General features: G+C 47.8%; 2 protein-coding genes and 1 pseudogene across 2 annotated transcripts; 1 reads left to right on the forward strand and 2 right to left on the reverse strand.

Moving 5' to 3' along the window:
* Nucleotides 1-1722: 1722 nt before the first annotated feature.
* Nucleotides 1723-6134, forward strand: LOC125515186 (uncharacterized). Its single transcript, XM_048680625.2, has 5 exons — nucleotides 1723-2100; nucleotides 3093-4277; nucleotides 4480-4629; nucleotides 4711-4891; nucleotides 5928-6134. The coding sequence occupies exons 1-5, from the start codon at nucleotides 1864-1866 to the stop codon at nucleotides 6095-6097; spliced, it is 1923 nt and encodes a 640-aa protein (XP_048536582.1). The 5' UTR covers nucleotides 1723-1863; the 3' UTR covers nucleotides 6098-6134.
* A 1224-nt stretch (nucleotides 6135-7358) lies between these two features.
* LOC125515188 (7-deoxyloganetin glucosyltransferase pseudogene) lies at nucleotides 7359-11410 on the reverse strand (annotated as a pseudogene).
* Nucleotides 11411-11553: 143 nt separating this feature from the next.
* LOC125515187 (7-deoxyloganetin glucosyltransferase) lies at nucleotides 11554-13479 on the reverse strand. Its single transcript, XM_048680626.2, has one exon. It carries the CDS (start codon nucleotides 13218-13220, stop codon nucleotides 11742-11744), a length of 1479 nt encoding a protein of 492 aa, XP_048536583.1. The 5' UTR covers nucleotides 13221-13479; the 3' UTR covers nucleotides 11554-11741.
* Between the last annotated feature and the right edge of the window lie 4507 nt (nucleotides 13480-17986).

The raw sequence follows: 17986 nt of genomic DNA on the forward strand, positions 1-17986 counted from the left end.
AACCTGGTAACTATTCGTTGAGATGAGTTCCCCGTCTCTCTCTTGCTGACTTTTGTTCGCAGACGCTGTCACCGCTCTCCTTGGCTTCGTTCTCGCTGCTGCATCGCTCTCCTCACCATTCGCTCCTCCCAAATGGTTTTCCCCTGAGTTTCTGTTTTGCTATGAATATTCCACCCAGGGCAACTCTTTCCAGGGAACACCTCCTCTTGCGGCCAAATAAGGCCTAAGCCTAAGTAATTCAATCTCTACTACATAAAAAGAACGTAAAAGAATGTAAGGTTCACATTTCATCTCTTTTTCGTCCAATCTTCCTTATATACGCCTTACTCTTTTCTTCTCTTTGATTTTTTCCTTCCATCTCCGATTTTTCTCCCATCAATTCTCCCTAAAATAGAATCAAATGTCTCATATTTTATTAACTTACCAAAAAAACACATTTTTTGTGTGATAAGTCATTAAATTCTTACCAAATAAGTGCTTAACAATAAAATGACAGGCAAATAATGACAATTGCATACAAAAACTTGCTAAGCTTTTAGTGCATCAATAGTCACGAGCTAATCTACTAGAATGTTTATACTCCTGTTGCAACCCACGAGCAATTGTCTAGTAAAACTAAAAAGGAGAAAGAAAATGACAAAGAAAATTTCGGCGCGAATCTTCACATAAAATCAATGACATATGACTTAGATGCGCAATATTTAGAGCACATCTAGATGTGCTTTACCAAAACAATTTTTCTAGTGTATCATTTTCGGAAGTGTTTGCCGATGGCGATTAGGCTCGGATGTTTTGCTAAAGTGGAAAAACTCAGGTTGGGCCCATTTAAAATTAGGAAAATTAATAATGGGAGGCTAGGCCACCATCAAGTGGATGTATAGTCCCACTGAACGATATTTTCGTGTCACAGGGGAGACTGGAGGTTTAATTTCTATGTATTATAAACAACTAGATAATTATCCATGTTTTGCAAAACATGAGTAGCAAGTTAGCCATATAAATGTGATTGTGTTAAAAAATAATTTTATTTGGTAAACTCTTTGTTGGCAAATATGTATTCACTTAAAAAACAAAAAAAGACCTGGTAAGTCAGTAAGAGGTGGGGTAACTGACGCGGTTCCATAGAAAACCGGTGAAAAACCAGAGATAGGAGAACAAAAATCAAAACGGAATGAGAGAGGAAAGACAATACATAAATTTTGACGATGGAGGACTAGACGATAGAAACTTACAAATATAATAATTTTATACTTGATATAAGTTTGTCCCTTAGGGTCTAAACTATGTGGGAAATTTCCGAAACAAAAATGAACTCATATAAAAAGTAAAACATGCAACGATTATGCAGTGGGAAATTCCACTTAAAATGCACTAATACATGTCACATAGGAGTAATATATGGAGATTCTCACGACTAGCAAATCTAACATCTACGACATTTTTTATGGTATGGACACACACATTTCGGCATTCGCAACAAAAGATTAGTGTTAGTTCAGTCCTTTCAAATTTTGACCTTCATTTTTTTGTGAGAACTACCTTGACATGATCGAAATCACTAGTCTTTCTTTTTTACATACAAGATCGAAATCCCTAGGTTATTTTTAGCATTATTAGACCGAAATCACTATATATTTTTTTGAGAAAGGATCGAAATCACTAGTTAAGGCAAAGCTATGGGCTCAGAAATTTGAGAAGTACCAAGCTGGGCGACGCCAGGGCCGTAGCTCAAGTTGCCCATCGTGTCCAATACAGCCCAAGTGCGAATGCTTCTCCGACGAACTGACGAAGTGGCAAGTGGTCCCAGCGCCGCCGCGACCCCAGCCCGGGAAAACGGCGACGGCCAGCCCCGCGCCGGCGTTGATGTCGCCGCTGTCACCCGCACGGCGGCTGTCGGTCCTCTCTCTCCTTCTCCTCCTACTCATCCTAACCGCGGCGTCATCTGCGGCGGCGGCGGAGGAGGAGTTCACGGAGGAGCTGCTCCTGCGGCCGCTCCCCGACCGCAAGGCGCTGGCCCACTTCCACTTCCGCTCCTCCAAGCCTCCCACCGCCGCCTCCGGCCGCCACCACCACCTCTTTCCGAAGGCCATCTCCCAGCTGGTACGCACGCCCTCCTCAAACACAGACCCCTCCTCTCTCGCTGCCACGGTTCTTAGGGTTCGTCGTTAAAATTGCCCCGGGCTCGCGTTGATTGGCCGATAAGAGCGCCAGTTTAGCCATCTAATTTGAATAATCTGTCACTCCGCTGAACGCAAAGTTGAGTTCAACAGCTGCTTGTTAGTTTTTGCAGTAGATGAATCCATTGTAGCAGTTGAGTCTTGTTTGTAGAGCCAAAGGGCCTTGACCCCTATTCCATTACTGAGAATGAAACAACAGTATCTCAGCGTTTACAGCATCGTTTCTGACCGTCTGATGATTCAGAGAGTTAAGGCAAAACATCCGCTAGTGCAGTTCCAACCAATATTATCGGACATTTCTCAGCCTACAGCAGAAGAAATATAGCAAAATGATAGTAACAGCTAACTCTAAAAGTCTAAATCAGCAGCATAGAAGAGTGCGGACTACGTGCTCACCTAAGATAGCTTGCACTTTCCGCCACTTCATCGCCATCCGAGACACACCTGCTCCGGCATCTTCGACTCCAGCTTCAGTATAGTGTCGTCCCAGGTGCCTTCCATGTGATCTGGGCACAGCGGCCTCCATCTCCTGATCACTCGATACAGTTTTCGGCCACAGAACCTGCATCCCCATCCAAGTAGTTTTGCAGAAGTGAATATCATTATGATGTTTCCAAGTTGTTCCCATCACTGCTGCACATAGCATGTTAATAAAAGTATATTTGGCATTGCTCATCCAGCACGTAGTCACATGTTCAAATTTACATCCATCTCAATTTGCATCAAATCTGATAATTCAGACCACCACATTTTAGATACGACACAACCGACAAGCAAATGGAAAATATCTTATTGTGCTCTTGATTGCTATATGCACTATCTCGGCCATTTCCCTACCTTATTGTGGTCTAATGCCTTTGAAAAATATTCTGGTCCTCCTGAGCTATCATTAACACCATTCCTTGTCCAAACCAGGTACAAAAATTGCATATTAGTGAATTGGAACTATCTTTCACACAGGGAAGATGGAACTATGAGACATGGGGTGGATTTGATCCACTGTCAACAGATAATGCAAAACCTCCTGGTGTTGAGCTATGGGCAACTTTTGACCTCCCTTTTGCCGATATTGATGCCACATGGAAGAACCTGACGCACACATTGTCAGGCATGTTTTGTGCATCAATCAATTTCCTGGAGTCTTCCACTGCCTTCTCTGCTCCTCGCTGGGGATTTAAATTGAATGAAGGCAAACTCCGATATGGCGCATTGCCTCGTGAAGCTGTTTGCACTGAGAATCTCACGCCCTGGCTGAAACTTCTTCCATGCCGTGACAAAGCTGGCATCGCCTCTTTGTTGTACAGGCCTTCAATTTATAAAGGATATTACCATTCCCAAAAGCTGAAGCTAACATCATCCCAAACACGTGGTATTGTTCTTGATCATTCGCTCACAGTTGTGCTGCAACCAAATATGTCTAAGAGTACGCAGCTACATTCTACTGATGGAAAGCTTCAGCCCAGTTGGTCCATGGAACATTTGTTCAACAGGAAATTGTTGGGGAAATGTCTTGTTTCTAAATCCAGCAGGATATTTGTAGAAATCGAGAAAGGTATACTTGTCAAATCTGGACCGGAAGTTTCTTGGAGTAATAAATTCTTTGAACTTTCCACTGCCCCAGACAGGGTGCTCAAAGAATGGGATCACTTGGAAGTTCAATCATCTTCATTGTATGAATATGATCTTAGTAACTACAATGATGATAAGCCTTTGGATGTGGGCATAACTTGGAAGCTTCCCCTCGTATGGTCTTGCTTCCCTGCACCATATAATGCAAGAAGATTTCTTATGGGTAGCGGAAACGAAAGAGGGTCTATTGCTCTGTCATTTTTATCCACTGATCTACATAAGCAATTGCCTGGCAGCTCAAATGATTGTTCGATAAAGGCTGTAGTTCTCCAGATGTTTCCATGGTATGTTAAGGTCTTCTATCACAGCTTACAGATTTTCATTGATGGGAGCAGCAAGGCTGTAACAGAAGTACTTGACATGATCCATGTCACTCCTTCAGAAGACAAACTTTCGCCTGGAACTCTGGAGATGCTGCTAAGATTTCCTTGCAGCATGCAATCAGCTACCTTGATATTGGACTTTGACAAGGTCTGCTCTACTGCTCAGTTACCTGAATATGCCATCCTTTTGGTTAGGACTTAGGACATACATTTTTTCCTGGCATTTTACTACTGCTCATGTCTTTTCTTTGTTTTCCGCCCCTTGTGCATTCTCCATTTATGATATATGCATGCAGAACTAAATATTTCTGTTTGTTTACGACAATTTTAACGAGTATATATATTTTCAGGGGTTCCTACACATAGACGAATATCCTCCTGACGCTAATCAAGGATTTGATATTCCATCAGCTTTGGTTAGCTTTCCTGACTTTAATTCTAGCCGAAGATACCCTGAAATTGACCCAATGTTTGTGTCACCTTTGTTAGAAAATTTTAAGGTAAATATAGTATTTTTTACCATCTTGTGAGTTTTAGATATTCTGCTTTGATTTTCTCATTAAGATATTATTATGCCGCAGGAAGATAATGTTGTGAAATCCTACACAGAAGTGCTGCTTGTTCCCTTGACAACTCCTGATTTCAGCATGCCGTATAATGTTATCACCTTCACTTGCACTGTCTTAGCTCTTTATATCGGCTCACTACTTAATGCTTTGAGACGAAGAATTGGTGAGGAAGAGTGCAGATTGAGAAAAGCAGGTAATTATGTACTTGGTTCATGCCTTTTCTTTTACGATGCCTTGAGCTCTTGTGTTACCAAGTAGTAATTTGCATTGTTTTGATGTTCACATGATGAGGTACTGTATGACCCCTTCATTTGGGTCTGAAATGTGAAGTTAGTTGCTCTATTTAGACAGTAGACATTATGGCGTAATGACATGTATTTCGCCTTTATAACTGAAACCTACAAACAACAGCAGCAGCAGCAACAACAACAACAACAAAGCCTTTCAATCCCAAACAAGTTGGGGTAGTCTAGAGTTGCAACTCATAAGATCTCGAAACCAAGTCATGGTTCTGGCACATGGATAACTATGTTCCTTCAAAACTGAAACCTGATATTGGTAAATTACTATTATAGTTTAAATGTGAAAAGAGATATGAGATATTCTGCGTATTACGATTGCTCATACTATTAACTACTAAAAATAATAATTTATATGCTTATGGCAATCACATTCCTTCCTAGCAATGCGGAGAGTCAGAGAGAAACCATTGATTTCTTTTCTTACATGCATGCTAGCTGCAATCGAATAGTTTTTCCCTGTTAACATGTATCGGAAACAAGGTGTTCTTCTGAGACTGGTTAGATTTAGCGGAAATAGTTCAGTTTGCATGTTATTCTCTTCCATTTAATTGCAGTTGTATTTGCTGGTCTCAGCTGTTCCTATTTCCTCTGATTACACTGGGACATGAACAAACTGCAGAGTTACAGTAGTATATCTGGCCAATAGTTACAATGTTCATATAGTTATGTCGTGGCATTGATCCTTCCACCCAGTTCCTTCTAAGACTGGAGTGATAGTCATAGGGGTGGCTACACTAAAAGTGATTTTTGCTGATACAGTAATGCCACTGAAACTTATTGTACCGACCTTGCACATTTCTGTATGCGCGAGCAACCTCACTTTGATCTTTATTCTTGTATACTCACATCTAAGTTGTTATTTCGCCATTACAAGTGTTGACTTCTCAAATTTGAACAATGTTCTAACTAATCTCAATTCTATGACAGCCGTGAAGCCTGCACTCATTCCTCTGTTGCTAGCTAGGCTAAGGGGTCACAAGGTCGACCCATCAGAGTCAGAATCCTCTCCTGCATCTCCAGTAGGGTTAAAGCTACTAGTCAAGGTTGCACTTGTTGCGGCAGTAGCTGTTGTGTTTCACTATCTGTCAAACAGTTGAGAACACTTTTGAGCTAGTTATAGAGCACGGTGATATATTTTTGTTGATCTTCTGTAGCTTATGGCACTGCCTGTAGAGGTGCTTGCGTCGGGGTCATCTTTTTTGTTTCATTATGGATGCTTAACTGTCCTCTCATTGCAGCCTGCACATCATTTTTTTTACAATAACATGTACAAATATTAGCCAGCAAACGTGCTTACGGCATTCACGAAAATTGGAGACGCAAAACTAGGAGGATCATCAAGCTGGAGCTAGCAGATTCTTGTCTCATGGCCAGTGCTCAAAGATCATTTTGACAAAATCCATTGACACATGATAACTATTCTCATATATTGCCGCCGCTGGGCCTCATGAGTCATGATTATCCACCGTCATGCATGGTGGCGATCACACCCAAGCAATCTGACTGAACATCCAACCGACTACACCTAATCGACAAGGCCACCTGAACGCCTTGTCTCAATAGTCGCCTTAGCCATCTGGGCATCCAGAAACCTGGACCAACTGACCATTCATAGCAGGTATGAATCGCCCTTCCTCATCTTGCAAGATTGCTAAAAGCAGCATTCATGTTGAGTTTCTGAAAAGTTTGCAGTGGACAAGAACAATCCCCTTCTTTTCAATTTGGATATGCTTCTTCATTGTTCATGCATTAGTTGCTATCCCACACATTGCCATGAATGTTTTGGCACCTTTCCCACCAAATGAACCAACCTGCGGTTGCTGCCGTCTCCTGTAACCTGATTTCGTCGTTCATAGGGGGTCTTCATATCACGTGAGCAAAGCAGATGTAACACCAATTGATCTGCTTTTTTTTTGGAGATCATCATCAATTGATCTGCTGATACTGGTGCTACTAACCATATTACCCGGGAGCTCAAAAGTTGACCATATTACCAGTTCGACAATGCCAGCAGGTATGAGATTTGTTTATGTTGGGCATTCTATTATTCTTACCCTTGTCACACATCTCCAATTGAAAATGCCCCTCTTCATGTTCATAAGGCCAAAAAGAACTTTGTTTCCGTTCGTCGTTTAGCTTTAGATAGCAAATCTTTCTTTGCAATTTCACCCCTTTTCGTAATTGGTAAAGGATCATGTGTCTGGTAGATGTTAGGTTAGGCTGAGTATCTCCTTCATGTTCCTAAGGCCAAATTGAACCTTGTTTCGGTTCATTGTTTAGCTTTAGATTACACACTTTTACTAGCAATTAAGAAGGTGTGAGACCTGAGTTCGAACCGAAGTTTGAACCGGCGCCGGCTAGGAGGCAACACTGCTCTCTGACCACTGGTCAAATATTCTGATAAATGGGACGGTTAATGTTTACATAAGAAACAAAACAGTACAATGCGCGCGCTACAAACTATGAGCAGCTCTCCACACCGTCAAATACTAGGCAAATTCAGAACCACCGAAAATCCCCCTGGACATGGACAGAATGAGAACACGACAATCAGGAACGTGTGATTTCTGCACCCAATTCTTACTTTCCGGCTTGACCCGTCTTGCCTTGCAGAACATGAATTAATCCGTCCAGATTGGCCTCCGAGGGGCCACCTGGCAGCGTCGCCAGCGCGGCCTTCTGCTTCCACTCCGCGGCGCGGTGGCGCATCTCCTCCCCCTTCTCGCCCTCCATGGCCTCATGTATCATCGTCGCCACCTCCGCCCGCCGCACCTCGCCGCCGATCTCCATCCCCACACCCCACTCCGTGCGCTTGTACCAGCAGTTGGTCTGCTGCTCCGCAAAGAAGGGCCAGCTCAGCATCGGCACGCCGGCGCAGAGGCTCTCTAGCGTCGAGTTCCACCCGGAGTGCGTGAGGAACACACCAACGGCCTCATGCTCGATCACGACCTCCTGCGGGCACCACGTCGGGAGAAGACGCGGCCCTCGATGGCGGCCTGGAACTCCGGCGGGAGCACCGCCGCGTCGCCCTTGACGAGGTCGGGCCGGACGTTCCACAGGAAGGGGTAGCCGTTGTTGGCCAGCCCCCACGCGAACTCCAGCAGCTGCTCGTTCGTCATCACGGTGATGCTGCCGTAGTTCACGTATACGACGGAGCGCGGCGGCCGGGAGTCGAGCCACTCGATGAGGCCATCCTGCTCCTTCCACAGGTTGGACCCGACGCCGACATCGAGAGGGGAGCCCGCGGGGACGAGCCGGCGGACGTGGAGGAGGAGCGGGCCGAGGGTGTAGACGGGCGGGAGGATGGCCTGCATGGCGTCGAGCGCCGGCTTCTCGAGGTCATCGAATGTGTTGATGATGACGGCGTCGGGCAGTGTCAGACGCGCGGACTCACGGATGAGGAAGTTGAGCATGATGTCGTCGCGGTCCGTGGTCCGGATAAAGCTCGGGAAGTCGCGCAGCTGGAAGCCGTTGCACAGGCCCGGCACGCCGTCGACGACCGTGTTCAGGTAGCCGTCCATGAGCTGCGCCTCGTCCTTGAGCGGCACGAGCCCGTCCTCGACAAGCTGCTTGTAGTGGTTATACGCCATGAAGCCGCAGGCGCTGGCCGTCCACAGTGCGGCGCACGGCACGCTGATCTCCTTGGCGGCCTCGTAGGCCCATGACATGACGCCATCGCAAAGGACCGCATGTCACAGGCGGCACACCGGAGGCGGGGTTGTTGAGGCGGTTCAGGATGGCGCTGAGGTGGGGAAGGCAGGTGGTCATGGTGGAGCGGCAGAGCGCCGGGATGTCCTGGGTGGCGTCAGGGTCGGACGGCGGGAGGCCGTCGGGGATGGCGGCGAAGTCGAAGCCGGGGCAGGCGGTGAACGCGGCTGTGCCGCGCGACCGGAGGAGGCGGGCATAGTTGAACTCAGTGAGGACGAAGGTGACGTGGAAGCCCCGGGCGTGCAGCAGCTTGGCCACCTTGAGCATGGGCGTGATGTGGCCCTGCGCAGGGTACGGGACGCACACCGCGTGCGGCTTCTGCGCCGGATCGGTGGACGCCATGGCCATCATGATCACTCTATCAGTTGCACAAACAAATCACACACTACACACCAGCAAGAGCAAAGTGATCTGTTAATCGGCTTGCTTGCTGCTAACTACTCCGTGGCTGTGATGATAACGGCAGAGTTGAAAGCATACTTATAGGGGCGGCTAAGCTCAACCGTTGGATACGCGATAGTTTATAGATGTTGGATATACTTAACAAGTTACAACTTGGTGTATCGCTTGTGATGTGGGGCCTCCATGTGCGTCGCCATGAGAGGCAGGCCGGCAGGCAAAGTTGACGAAGCTTGTTTTTTGAGAAAACAAAATCTTGATTGGGTGTTGGGTGCAGAGGAATAACGGCAGAGTCCTGCATCGCCAGTAGGGTTAAAGCTACTAGTCAAAGTTGCACTCGGTAGTAGCTGTTCTGTTTCACTATCTGTCAAACAGTTGACAGCACTTTTGAGCTAGTTATAGACCACGGTGATCTCTATATTTTTGTTGATCTTCTGTAGCAAATGGCATTTGCCTGTAGAGGTGCTTGCGTCTGGGTAATCTTTTTATTTCATTATGGATGCTTAACTGTCCTTTCATTGCAGCTTGTACATCATTTTCTTTACAGCAATATGTACTTATATTAGCTAGCAAACATGCTTATGCCATTCACCAAAACCGGAGACACAAAATTAGGAGGATCACCGAGCTGGACCTAGCAGAATCTTGTCTCGGCCAGTGCTCAAAGATCATTTTGACAAAATCCGTCGACATATGATATGATAGCAGTCCTCATATACTGCCGCCGCTGGGCCTCACGATTGTCCACCGTCATACATGGTGGTCATCACATCCAAGCAATCTGATTGAATCATGATCCGATTGCACCCAATCGACAGGGCCAGCTTAAAGTCTCGTCTCAATGCGGTCACCTGAGCCATCTGGGCATCCAGAAGAGGGACCAAATGACCTTTCATAGCAGGTATGAGCTCATCTTGCAAGACTGTTCGTGCTCCTCCTATGTCAAAAGAAACATCCATGTTGAGTTTCAGAAAACCAGGGACCCGAGAATGCCAATATTAGCACGAATCGTACGGAATTTAGAAAAAAACGAAGAATAGATCGCTACCCCTCTTTGTTTAGCATTCAAATCACCCGTTGGCTCCTTCTAGACTGTTCTGCTTCTTGTCAATTCAGATCTGCTTCTTCATTGCTCATGTTACATTAGTTCTTAGTATCACACATATCACCTAAGTAGACCGGCTAGGTTTTTGAACCTGCTTGCCATGAACTTGTTGGCGCCTTTCTCACCAAATGTACCAAGCTGCAGTTGCTGTCCTCTCCTGTAACCTGATTTCGTCGTTCATTGGGGCCTTCATATCAGGTGAGCAAAGCAGATGTAACACCAATTGATCTGCTGATATTGGTGCCACTGACCATATTTACCCGGGAGCTCAAAAGCTGACGGTATGGGTCTATGGGATATGTATAGTGTATACCTGGCCCGACCCGACCCGACCTAGCCCAGTCTTGCCCGCAGGCTGGGTCTGGGCCTAGGTTTTGAGCCCAAAGGTCGTGCCGGGTTGGGCTTGGGCCTGCCATATTTGCTATTTAATGAAGATCCCGGGCCTGAGGCCCGACAGGCTTTTGCAGTGATGGGCTGGGTTTGGGCCTGATTTTTTAGGCCTGATGTCTGGGCCGGGCCGGGCCTGAGCCTGTTTTTTTTGCTTCGGGCTTGGTTAGGCCCGGCCCAGTCCGAGGGATGGCCAGGTATAGTATAGTGGCAATGACCAGGTCAACAACGCAACATGTGCAGGTATGAGAATTGATTGCGTCGGTCATTCTATTATTCCTACCCCTGTTACAAATCTCCAGTTGAAATATCACCTTCATGTTCCTAAGGCCAAAGGGAACCTTGTTCCTGTTCATCGTTTAGATTTACTAGATAGCAAAGCTTTCTTTGCAATTTCATCCCATTTCCTAGTCGGTAAAGGATCATGTGACTGCAAAAAAATCGTCATCGAGGTAGATGTTACGCACGGTAGGCTGTATCACTTGTTGGCTGTCGCCCAGTCATTCTTCTAGAAGATTGGCGTTTGGCGCGTTCAAGCCCTCGACTTCCCATTGGCACTGGTCGCTAGGCCATCTCCCTTCGCTGTTCAACACGGTCTTAGTTAAAAATAGTCTCGAGTTTTATAGTTTGTGATGCATGTCAAACAATCCTGTAACTTGCGTCCGTAGTGGGATTTCCGTAAGTCTAGCATTTTTGGCCAATACTGGACGCCGGTGTTTGTGTCTTTGATTTTTGACACCCATGTCCCCCGCGGCCGATGCGGTCGAGTCCTCATCATATGGCGAGTCAAGCTCCAAACTCATGTACATTGAGAATCTAAGTTTTGAATTTGCGCGGAGAATCTAGCCGGCACGCTTTTTTCACATCCACATGAGCTGGTGTTGTCTTTCTGGCGGCCTATTCGTCCAGTTTATGATGCGGATGTTTTGAGGAACCAATCGGTGCAGCAGGGTATAGTGCAGGGCAAATATTCTGACAAATGGAGTGATTTTATGTTGACGTAACAAACAAAACAGAACAATGCGTGCGCTACAAACTGAGAGCAGCTCTCCACATCTATCATCAAATAGTAGTACGTACTACTAGGCAAATTCAGAACACGATTGAAATCAGGGACGTGCGATTTCTGCACGCACCAATTCTTACTTTCCGGCTTGACCCGTCTTGCCTTGCAGCACATGAATTAATCCGTCCAGATTGGTCTCTGAGGGGCCACCTGGCAGGGTCGCCAGCGCGGCCTTCTGCTTCCACTCCGCGGCGCGGTGGCGCATCTCCTCCCCCTTCTCGCCCTCCATGGCCTCCCGTATCATCGCCGCCACCTCCGCCCGCCGCACCTCGCCGCCGATCTCCATCCCCACGCCCCACTCGGTGCGCTTGTACCGGCAGTTGGTCTGCTGCTCGGCGAAGAAGGGCCAGCTCAGCATCGGCACGCCGGCGCAGAGGCTCTCCAGCGTCGAGTTCCACCCGGAGTGCGTGAGGAACACGCCCACGGCCTCATGCTCGATCACAACCTCCTGGGGGCACCATGTCGTGAGAAGGCCGCGGCCCTCGATGGCGGCCTGGAACTCCGGCGGGAGCACCGCCGCGTCGCCCTTGACGAGGTCGGGCCGGACGTTCCACAGGAAGGGGTAGCCGCTGTTGGCCAGCCCCCACGCGAACTCCAGCATCTGCTCGTTCGTCATCACGGTGATGCTGCCGTAGTTCACGTATACGACGGAGCGCGGTGGCCGGGCGTCGAGCCACTCGATGAGGCCGTCCTGCTCCTTCCACAGGTTGGACCTGACGCCGACGTCGAGAGGGGAGCCCGCGGGGACGAGCCGGCGGACGTGGAGGAGGAGCGGGCCGAGGGTGTAGACGGGCGGGAGGATGGCTCGCATGGCGTCGAGCGCCGGCTTCTCGAGGTCGTCGAAGGAGTTGATGATGACGGCGTCGGGAAGCGACATGCGGCCGGACTCACGGATGAGGAAATTTAGCAGGATGTCATCGCGGTCCGTCGTCCGGATGAAGTTCGGGAAGTCGCGCAGCTGGAAGCCGTCGCACAGGCCCGGCACGCCGTCGACGACCGTGTCCAGGTACCCGTCCGTGAGCTGTGCCTCGTCCTTGAGCGGCACGAGCCCGTCCTCGACAAGTTGCTTGTAGTGGTTGTACGCCATGAAGCCGCATGCGCTGGCCGTCCAGAGCCCGGCGCACGGCACGCCGATCTCCCTGGCGGCGTCGTAGGCGAAGGACATGACGCCATCACAAAGGACGCACGTCACCGGCGGCACGCCGGAGGCGGGGCCGTTGAGGCGGGCCAGGATGGCGTTGAGGTGGGGAAGGCAGGTGGTCATGGTGGAGCGGCAGAGCGCGGGGATGTCCTGGGTGGCGTCGGGGTCGGACGGCGGGAGGCCATCAGGGATGGCGGTGAAGTCGAAGCCGGGGCAGGCATCAAACACGGCCTGGCCGCGCGATCGGAGGAGGCGCGCGTAGTTGAACTCGGTGAGGACGAAGGTGACGTGGAAGCCCCGGGCGTGCAGCAGCTTGGCCACCTTGAGCATGGGCGTGATGTGGCCCTGCGCCGGGTACGGGACGCACACCGCGTGCGGCTTCTGCGCCGGATCGCTGGACGCCATGGCCACCATGATCACTCGATCGATCAGTGGCACACCAGCAAGAGCAAAGTGATCTGCCAATCGGCTTGCTGCCAACTACTCCGTGGCAGTGATGTGAACAGTAGAGTTGAACGCATACTTATAGGAGGAGTTAAGCTCAGCCCGTTGGATATACTCCTAGTACTTAACAAGTTCTTGCATCGCTTGTGATGTGGGGCCTCCATGTGCGTCGCCATGAGAGGCAGGCCGGCAGGCAAAGTTGACGCAGCTTGTTTCTTGAGAAAACAAAATCTTGATTGGGTGTTGGGCTTCCTGATCTTCGGGGCACGGAGTGCATGGCCTGTTGATTGTTTTATATGGCGGCTCACGGAGCGCATGGCCGGTTATTTATGCTGGTCGCCACATGATTCGATGCTCTCGATCGGAATCGGATCCGCCGGATGCGCGGCGATGGGATTTTGCCGGTGCGCCGTGCTGTCTTGGTCTGGCCCAAGCCGTTGAGCCCGGGCAACTTGCAAGTACAGTAATCGGCTCCCACTGCAAGGCCACATGGTGCGCGCAAAGCTCTTAGCTCACGGCCTGGGGTTAGGATTCGCCAAGGATTCAGACCCTTGGAAACAGCTGGATTTTGGGGATATTAAGAACTGAAATGTGTTATTAGTCCATTAACTTGAATTGATTACACGCTTTAGGCCAACAATTCATGAATTGATCGATTTAGGTCATAAACTCGCTAATTTGATCTAATAAGGCTAAAATCGATTCTCAGGGGGAGGAGGGGTGATCGGCTACGTGGCTGCTGTGTTTTGATTTTCGGTTTGAGGTTTTTTTCGCCCTAGGCCGAGATGGCCGAATTTCGGCCATTTTCAAAAATTTCGGCTGAAATTTGACCAAATTTTGACTGCAATTTGACTTAAATTTGACCAAATTTTGCCAAATTTGAGCAATTTCGGCCTAAATATACTTTTCGCCCTAGGCTGAGATGGCCGAAATTCGGCCGAAATCCACTTTTTTCGGCCGAAAATCAAAACACAGCGTGGCTGCCATGTCAGTGTTCCTTGGACCACGAGCGAACTAACTTTTTTTTTGCATGGATCTGTTTGCAAACTGACCAGGTTTCCCTCGACCTGTGGATGGGTGGTTAGAGGGAATGTGGTATCTCCAGCCCACAAGAGTTTAAATCCTGGTGCTCGCATTTATTTCTGAATTTATTTCAGAATTTCCGGCGATGCGCATTTAGTGGTAGGAGACGTCGAGGTGCGTACGGTGACTTCGTAAATTTCAAGATGATATGCCGGCTCAGTCTTTCAGAGGTGCTCATAGGGGTAGAGTGTGCGTGCGTTCATAGGGATGAGTGTATGCGCGTGTATATGAGCGCTTGTGTCTGTACTGATGTTTTTTTTAAGATATAAAGGAAAAAAATACGTATTGCATGGGACTCAAACGGTCAAACCCACAAACTTTGGAGTTAGCAATCAGCTTGCCAACCACTAGAACACTAACTGATTCATGTGCTAACATGCAGCCAACTCCATATATGCATTTCACTCTTTTTATTTAAGTACCTTGAGTTGTCCCATGGTGCAACTTGCGTTGCTAATTGGTCAATACATATATGGCATCCACTGAGAGCATATGGAGAGTAGACTTTGACGGAGTTTGGTGTTAAGTTGTGGCAACGTCCAGCGCAGAATCATGAGATCCCACCCGATTGATTTACTTCTATGGCGCCTCCATGGCCATGCAGAGACGCCCAGAACTTAGGGCACTCCTAGAGTTGGTCAAACTTAAGCAGGTTTGATTTTGGACAAACCTAGAACTGTAATCATTTTGGGACGAAGGGAGCATGATACTACTGCCCACTGCGAGATTAGTGATGACTAATTTATATTCCTGGGGCTGAAAATCCTAGATTAACATCTCTTTGTGCAGCTCAGGCAACGTCAGTCGATGCACTTGCGTTCTTCCCTTTCTAAAGGTGTTTGCTCGAGGCGGTGATAACTTTGGGGCTGACCTCTTGACTAATTCAGCAACATCGACGTATGAGTGGTGATCGCTTGTTAAATGTGTTGCCCTGTTATGCTATTGTTTTGATGGATTGATCCCTGACAAATAGGCTTTTGGCATAGATGATGGAGATGTTGGCAGTCCCAACGACAAAGCCGAATATGGAGAGATCGGTGGCCTTGCTCTTCTTCTTATGAAAGAAAAGAAAATTCACATTATATTTTTGTTGCTGGATTGCATGCGTACGTGTTTGTGAGATAGATCAAAATCATTTTTAGCAAAGATTAAAGCCATTTCTAAATTTGTCATTCTTTACAGGAGGAGATCTACATCATGAGGAATACAAGATCACTTGTACGTATCTACAGTCTACTCCTATTTGCAGGCCACATGTACTCTCGGGCTCTTGGTTGTCTTCATTTCAATCACCGTGGGAGTTGAATCTTTCCAAGAGTACATCATGAATCAACGTGTCCAAACTAACCTCCACGGGTCTGCTTGGCAGTGTCGCCCGCACGGCCCTTTTACTTCCATTCCGTCGCACACTTCCTCGTCTCCCGCCCTCTCTTCCTCTCCATCACCTCCCGTATCATGGCTGTGAGCTCTACCCCTTTCATCTGGTCGCCGATCTCCATCCTATTCCCCCAATCGGTGCACTTGTTCCAGCAGTTGGGTTGTTGCTCCACGAAGAACGGTCAGCTCGGCATTGGCACGCCCACGCAGACACTCTCCGAGCCGAGTTCCACTTCCAGCGGGGTGCGTCAAGAAAAACCCCACCGCCTCGTGCGCAATCGCCTTCTCTTGCGAGCAACATGTTGTCAGCATAGAGCGACCGCTTGGCCGAAAGGAATTCGGGCTGTAGCACGGCTAGGTCGCCCTTAACAAGGTCCGGACGGATATTCCATATGAACGGGTGGTTGCTGTTGGCAAGCCCCCACATGAACTCGAGAAGCTCCGCGTTCGTCATGATAGTGATGTTGCCGTAGTTGACGTATACGACGGAACTGCCTCCACTCCAGGAGGCCGTCCTGCTCCCTCCAAAGGTTGCACCCAAGGCCGTCGAGGAAGGTACTACGAGGCTAGCGTAGCGATGGAGCGGGCCAACTGTGTATATCATCCAGGATTGGCCCCTCGAGTTCATCTAAGGTGTTGAGCAACACTTCGGTTGGGATTGATAACCATTCAGCCATGTACATGATGAAGTTTAGCAGCACGTCCTCGCGGTCTATCGTACATATGAAGTTGGGGAAGTCGCGCAAGCACATGCCATTACACATGCTCTGCACGCCGTGCACCACGGTGTCGAGGTATTCCTTGTCTGTGACTTGTTTACTACTCCTTTGGATGGGAATGTAAGTTGGGAGTTGGGCATAGGAATTTAGGTCATCGATTGAACTAGCTCAACATGTATAGTATGTCGAAAGAAAATGTATTTAGAAAGTTCATTCAAAGAAGAATCTAGCTAGGGATGTGATTTTTATGGCGTACAACTTATGTTTCGCTAGTCAAATCAAGGACCTAGAAACCCGACTTATTTCCCATTCGAAGGAACAGCATGCAGTATCGACGAAGCCAACTAAAATGCGGTCGACGCTTGGTCATTTGCTTCATGAGAACTGTTTTTAGGGAATATATATGCACAGATATCAGTAAGATATATCTTTTCACTTTTATTAGGTCACATAAAAGTTGAAAACCGTAGCCTAACTTCTGAATTATTTTGCAGTACTGCGTTGGTCGTTCCTTACCTTTCCCGCTAGAGTGCTAGTTACTTAAACGATGTTACCCGTATACATTTTTTTCTGGAGGGATACGTTACACGTACAATTAATATGGAAAGACGCTGTGGTTTCTGTACTACCAACAAGGTTAAGGGCCTGTTCGATTTCTCTCCACTCCCGCGACTCAGCTCCCGGAGCGGAACAAGCTGCTGCAGCTTTTTGTGGAGCAGCTCAAACCGAGCTCCGCAGCTCCGCAGAGTTGAGCGGAGTGGAGAGAAACCGAACGGCGCCTAAATATAACATGTAAGCGAATTATATCAGCTGGAAAATGATGCGGAACTGCTCCTCAAAACCAGTCGTAAGCAACAGTAGCAGAACTAAAAGGAGCTAGGACAAGCAAATGAAGTTTGAACTGCAAAAACGTCTTGTATTATGGTATAGAGGTAGTAATACTGTAGCTACAGCCTACACTGAGGGCTAAAACATCGCCACTTTTGCGTCCGACGTCGGAAGAAGCTTGGCTCATGATTCTCAGAAGAAAAAAAAAATACATCTGTACATGCAGGCTTATATATAACGCACGGTTTGCACACCTGCCCAGGCAAAGGGGAGCATTGCTTCATTGCTTGATATATATGCCATAAAAGAACAGAAGAACAGCCGGTCTAAGTGAACTAGCCAAATATAGGTGCAGTGCAACAGCCATCCATGCATTACAGAATAAGCCCCTGTATGCAGATTATGCCCTGCAATTCAATCCAATGAGAAGCCACTGCTGTTAGACGTAATTGAAACATCTACCTTTGAGACCTACAAAACAAAAGGTTACTATGATGAAAAAGCGGGCGTGCAGTTTGGTTCAAATGTTAGTCCAAAAAATGAGCAAAACTACACTAACATGTTAAGCTGAAGTTCTGTAACCAAGGAATGTAGTTCAAGAACAGACACTTTACTGGGCACAAGCGTTGGCATGTCATATGGATGTGTAAATGTTAAGTCACAAGTATTGAGCATTCGCCTATCAGTTTGCATGGTATGCAAGACAGCAGAAATATAATGTAGCTTCAG

Source organism: Triticum urartu, chromosome 6A, assembly GCF_056163025.1.
Source record: "Triticum urartu cultivar PI428250 chromosome 6A, HENAU_Tu73, whole genome shotgun sequence".
Taxonomy (NCBI): domain Eukaryota; kingdom Viridiplantae; phylum Streptophyta; class Magnoliopsida; order Poales; family Poaceae; genus Triticum; species Triticum urartu.